The 6,046-nt window shown below is 37.2% G+C and overlaps 1 protein-coding gene across 1 annotated transcript; it reads right to left on the bottom strand.

Moving 5' to 3' along the window:
- Window positions 1–2,361: 2,361 nt before the first annotated feature.
- LOC106942982 (gastrula zinc finger protein XlCGF57.1-like) lies at window positions 2,362–3,622 on the bottom strand (the record flags this gene model as incomplete). Its single annotated transcript, XM_015026325.1, has 1 exon — window positions 2,362–3,622. A coding segment is annotated over one exon (627 nt), but the record flags the coding sequence as incomplete, so codon positions are not given.
- Window positions 3,623–6,046: the final 2,424 nt, after the last annotated feature.

Here is a 6,046-nt window from a genome sequence, read left to right as displayed (position 1 = left end):
AAACAAACAAACAAACAAACAAACAAACAAACAAACAAACAAACAAACCAAAAACTCTGATATTGTTTTGTTGTCCTTGCAATATTTAATAAAGTGCTGTTTGAATGAAAATCACTTCTGTCTCCTTTGTAGCTAAGAGTGATAGCTCATTAGAGTAAACTCCTTATTTTTATTTTCCATTATTATTCTTTTATTTCACCACCTCAGTTCACCCAAGTGAAAGGCAGAATATAAAAAAAGCTTTTACAGTTAATTATGAAGTTTTATGGTTTTTATTAAATGTTTTTATAAAAAGCTTCATTTGCTAAAGGTTTCTATAAAATGTTTATATTAAACTTTTGTTTAATAAAAAAACATTTTATATCAGAAATGTGCTAACACGGTAGCACATTCGTGCTGCCACCAACTGACAACAACCTGCTACTACACCTACATTGTTTCAGCTGTTGTAGAAATCAGTGACTCAGCTATTTTTCTACAATCGGTGCTGAATTCATTCCAATGGATTTCAAACATTCATATGCTGGAGTGTGTTTAAACAGTCACATTCAATAACATGGAATATTAAGTTTATTTCAGTGGTTCAGTCAGTGAAAATGATTTTAAGCACATATAAATTTGCCAGCTTTAAAATGTATATATATATATTTTTTTATCTCTTTTTATATAGAGATATTGCTTATAGGTATGACGATAACCACAATGCTTTTATTGTTCTGGTGCTTTAAATCAGTGTTTTTTCAATTGTTCCTTCAGTGACCTTCATGTTATCACATGCAATGTGAGACGTTTTTTTCAGTCAATTATATTCATAATGAGGAATGATGAATATTGAAATCAGATGGAAACACTGTAACATCTTTTATTATAATATAATAAACATTCAGTGGAACTGCAGAATTTAAAGCCAATATTAAACTGAGGAAAAAGCATTTTCTACAATAATGAATAAAAACCTATTAGAAATCAATTAATTAGACTTAAAAAAAATACTAGGTTATTCAATTGAAATTTAGGGTATGCTGCAAATCACCTCCATTTTTAAAGTGAAATAATTTAAGAGAGCTTAAATAAAATCAGAAATGCCAAATCTTTATACCAATATGTTTAATTTAAGATATGAAATTTGTCTTGCATTTATGACACTGTTTTACTTTTCTCAGTTAGTTTGTGACCATTATTTATTTCTTCTTTTTTCTGCTCGGTTTATTGTATCAAACATTTTTATTACTAATGTTTGCCTTGTCATACTATTTTTCTTGGGGACAAAACCCATAAAAGATTGCTATAAATCTGCCTTTTAACTGAAAATGTCACTGCAGCAATGATTTGTGGGTAATACTCATCGTCAAAGAAAATGCTGTCTCAGCATAAAGATGGAAATCGGACAGAAAATGGGCAAAGCGAAGGGCGGATGTGGAGAATGTGGGACGCACTGCGAAGCCTTCAACATGAACGCGCATTTGACAGACGGACACTACGCAGCCGCAGTGAGCCGCTATCAACCCGCTTCTTTTTAAAATGTCCTCGACCCGATTCTCCACCGTCCTTAGAGGGAAAACCTCTCGTAAAGAAACGGATGCGAGAGGCAAGACGCAAATCCCAGACTGAACAATGACGTGAGGATGAGTACAGACAATTAAAAAAATGGTGTTAATCAGTGTGCTGCTGTTATATCAGACAGAATGGACCAGGAGAGGAAGTGACCCATCAGAACCTAAAGAACCAGACATCAGAGTCTCTTCATCCCTCAGTCATCTCCTGAGGCTGATATGGTACAGAACATTTAGCCATGATTAAGTTTCTTATTGTGGTTTTAGTAGACTGTTCTGGTTTAATTATCTGCTTATTGTATAATATCAGCCAAAATGATACAAATGGTGATTTAAAGAACAAATCATACTAATAGATTAACAGTAAATACATAAATATTTCCTACTTTAAAAGGTTTGAGGGCTTTCTATACGTTTTATTTAGAAATGTTGAAATATTTTATGACTACATTGTTCAGCGGTCACTTAATGTATGATTTCACCATTATTTTATTAACTTCGTTTACCAGTTTGGATAATTTGACTTTTTATAAATGAAGAAAAAACATGCCAACCAAAAATGTACCAGGCACAGACCAGCAACACAGGGGCGGTTCTAGACGGGGGCTACCAGGGGAACCGAAGAAATTATACTGAATAAATGCCTTTTGTTAATATTTAGAGGTAGATTTATTTAACCTTCACAATTTTACCTTAATGAATTCATGCAATGTTAAGGAGGAAGAGATGTGCTCTGCTGCTGTATATATAAACGTTTTCCCGATTGTACATGTTTTCTACTAAACAGAAAAATGAAAAAAACCATCAGTTTCATCAGTATAATAATTTATTACCTAAAAATTATATTAAAAGTTTAAATAATTTTTCTATCTAAAATTCAGTCCACATCATCAATACGTTTTCTAAGCATTAAAACCAAGTCAAATAAATACATCCATTTCCCCAAATCATTGAAATAAAATAAATAAGTACAAAGAATAAACACACAATAAAGATTCCAAAATTTTACAAGTCTAAACCTGAAAGTAGTCAAACCTGCAATTACTCCACTTCCAAACAGCAGGTTACTAAGAATCTTGAGGTTCACATTGCGTCATCAAACCTGTGAGTTCTCATGTGAACTGTTACATTTCTTTTGAGTGAAACCTTTTCTACAGGACCTGCAACAGAAAGGTTTCTAACCAGTGTGAATCTTCTTGTGATGAAGTAAACTGGATCTACACAAAACATTTTCCTCGCTTTTCACTAAGGGTGCACCGATTGCAGTTTTTGCTTTGGGGCGCTCTAATAGTCACACCTCTCAATGGAGAGCAGAAGAGAGCAGTGGCTGAGGTCAATAAAATTGGGGGATCAGACCAGCTTCACATGCAAGAATCAGCTGATGTCCCAAAATTAAGGAAATCAACATAGATTAATCGGCTGGCTGATAAATCAGTGCAGTGCTACTTCTCACGTGTGTGAATTCTGATGTGAGATTTTAAATGGCGTTTTTGAGTGAAACTTTTTCCACAGATCCCACATGAGAAAGGCTTCTCACCTGTATGAGTTCTCATGTGAAGATGTAAATTGTGGTTTCTAGCAAAACATTTTCCACAAGTCCCACATGAGAAAGGTTTCTCACCTGTGTGAGTTTTCATGTGAATAGTTGCATATCTTTTATTAGTGAAACTTTTACCACAGGTTTCACATAAGAAAGGCTTCTCACCTGTGTGAGCTCTGATATGCCCAATCAACTCAGGATTCCTCTGGAAACTTTTTCCACAGGTTTCACATGAGAAAGGCTTCTCACCTGTGTGAGCTCTGATATGCCTAACCATGTCAGATTTCCTCTGAAAACTTTTTCCACAGGTTTCACATGAGAAAAGCTTCTCACCTGTGTGAACTGTGATGTGACTAACCAAGTTAGATTTCCTACGGAAACATTTTCCACAGTTCTCACAAGAGAAAGGCTTCTCACCAGTGTGAATTGTCATGTGATCAAGTAAATGAGATTTAGATACAAAACTTTTTCCACAGGTTGTGCATGTGTAAGGCCTCTCACCAGAGTGAATTTTCATGTGTGCGTTTAAAATGCNTATAAAATGTTTATATTAAACTTTTAATGTTTAATAAAAAGCTTTTATATCTGAAATGTGCTAACACGGTAGCACCTTCGTGCTGCCACCTACTGACAATAACCTGCTCCTACAACTGCAATGTTTCAGCTAAAACAGCTGTTGTAGAAATCAGTGACTCAGCTATTTTTCTACATTCTGTGCTGAATTCATTTCAGTGGATTTCAAATATTCATATGCTGGAGTATGTTTAAACAGTTATGTAGTGGTATAGAAATATACATAATTTCACACAAATAGTTTCCAGGTGAGACGTTCCGGTTCTTGAAGTGGGCGTGGTGTATATAGGGGCGCTGCGGCGCTCATTCAGGTATGTGTCGTCTTTGTTCTCCCACTTCGCGTCCCACTCTGGCAGCGGAAAGCAACAAATCGCTGGCTGGTGCATGTTGCGCTGATTTTCTGGTGGTAGGTGTTCTCTCTCCCTTCGCTTTGGCTGATCTTGGCCAGAAAATCTAAACTGAAGTGTGATTGTAGGTAGAACGCCACTGCGCTGCGTTCCTTTTCTTCCTCGGTCTGCGAGTGTGTGTGCATGTTTTGTGGATCAGCAGGTAAGAAATTAACACTCATCTAAGCTCCAATTTCTTTTAGTTTTATTTAAAATAGTAATTTTTTTTTTATATATAGGTTCCCCACAGTTGAACCATTGCTGCTCTGTCTGCGGTTGTTTCCCGGATCTGTTCTGCGCCGGCTACGTAAATCTCCCGGATTTCTGCACAACTGTTCTCAAGTTGGACTGTGGCGGCGTTATCCGCCCTAATTGGAGCTTGTTTGGGGTGTGGCATCGGCGCGCCCGTTTCATCTCCCGCTGTGGCAGGGCCACGCCTGGTCTTAATGTTTTTAACTTGTATTGTCTGATTTTTATTTTTCTACTTTTGTTCACAGCCCTTTTGTTAGTCGGGCTGATATTGTTATATTGGTTAACTGTTTGTTTTTGTTTGCAGTTGCTGAGGTCCGGTGGCGGTGTTGGTGTGGTGACTGTCTTCCTCGTCTGTGTGCTGTGATTCTGGAGTTTGGATTGTCTCACTGCGTCTGGTGTTAAAGGTTTTTTGTTTTTTTTTTGATTTGCTGTGTTTGGTGGATGTCGTCCCCATAGCGCCCCCTCCGGCCGGTAACCTCAACTGCTGCAGCTCTTCTATTTCCTTTGATTTCTTTAGTTTAATTTTTTAAAAGAAACTGGTTTTAAAAACGATTTCAAAAGAATTTAATAAACATTTTTTTATATAATTTTGAAACGGCCTCAGATGTTTTAATCCATGCATAACTGAACCTGTGTGCCTTAAACAAGAGGTAATATTCTCTGGGTGAAGTTCCCAGGGTAGCGTTGTTGAGCAATTTACTAAAATTAAACTTCCACAAAATCTGAATTTCCATCTAGTGTCGCCTCAATAACATGGAATATTAAGTTTATTTCAGTGGCTCAGTCGGTGAAAATGAGTTTTCAACACATAATTTAAATTTGCCAGCTTTAATATGTATTTATTTTTGTCTCTTTTTTTTTATATAGCGATATTGCATATAAGTAATGATATATTTCTCTGGTTTTTGTGTAATTCTTTTTCAAGTGTTGCCATGGAAAAACACCGACTACCCTGACCCCTGCATTAAATCTGGTGTAGAACCAGCCTCCAAACCGAACTCATTTATATAAATGTTTTGGTAATACTCTGTAAAATACCATAATTTTCACATAACTTTTGGCTGTTAGAGGACACATTTTGAATATTAAATCGGGTGTTATGATCAGTTACTCAGTACTTCAGTAGTTTACCAAATAGTTCAGAAAGAACATTGTTCCAGCAGGGAATATTAAATAAATAGAATAATAAACCCTAAGGTTTACTCTGGCAGCTGAAGGAGGAACAGCTTATCCTGCTCCGTCCCGTCCTTACTGATAACTTTACCTGTGAATTATTTTTAAAGTTACAATTTTTATGGTTATATTTACATTATCAACATAGCTACCTTACTTTTCTTCACCTCCAAATTGAGCTAGCGCAAAATGCCCCCGTCCGACCCCAAGGACATTAACAGCATTCTACAACGACTTCAGGTTTTAGAAACGAAGTTTCAACGGCTGGAGGTGAACTTTGAGATCAACGCTACCTGTGGAAATGAAACGACTCTTCCTCAAATCAGCGGAGAGGTCGTATGCCCCGCACCAAGCAGCTCACCCTGGATCGCTCAGGGCGCCAAGCCGAAACAAAAGTCTCACACTGCAGATCCCATGAGATGACTAACAGGGAGAACACCTCACCTGGACAAAACAGCGTGGCCGGCTCTGAGCCAAAAGCCACCTTCAACTTCAACACCTGCTCCGCCAAAGAACAGCAAACAAGCAGCTGGAGCCAAAACGGCTCCACCGACCCCGCTCCCAAGGAT

The sequence above is a fragment of the Poecilia latipinna genome, unplaced genomic scaffold (genome assembly GCF_001443285.1).
Source record: "Poecilia latipinna isolate Pla-1442-1.1 unplaced genomic scaffold, P_latipinna-1.0 Scaffold4754, whole genome shotgun sequence".
In the NCBI taxonomy this organism is placed as follows: domain Eukaryota; kingdom Metazoa; phylum Chordata; class Actinopteri; order Cyprinodontiformes; family Poeciliidae; genus Poecilia; species Poecilia latipinna.
The sequence above is the reverse complement of the archived record's forward strand: the minus strand, read 5'-3'. Positions and strand labels throughout refer to the sequence as shown.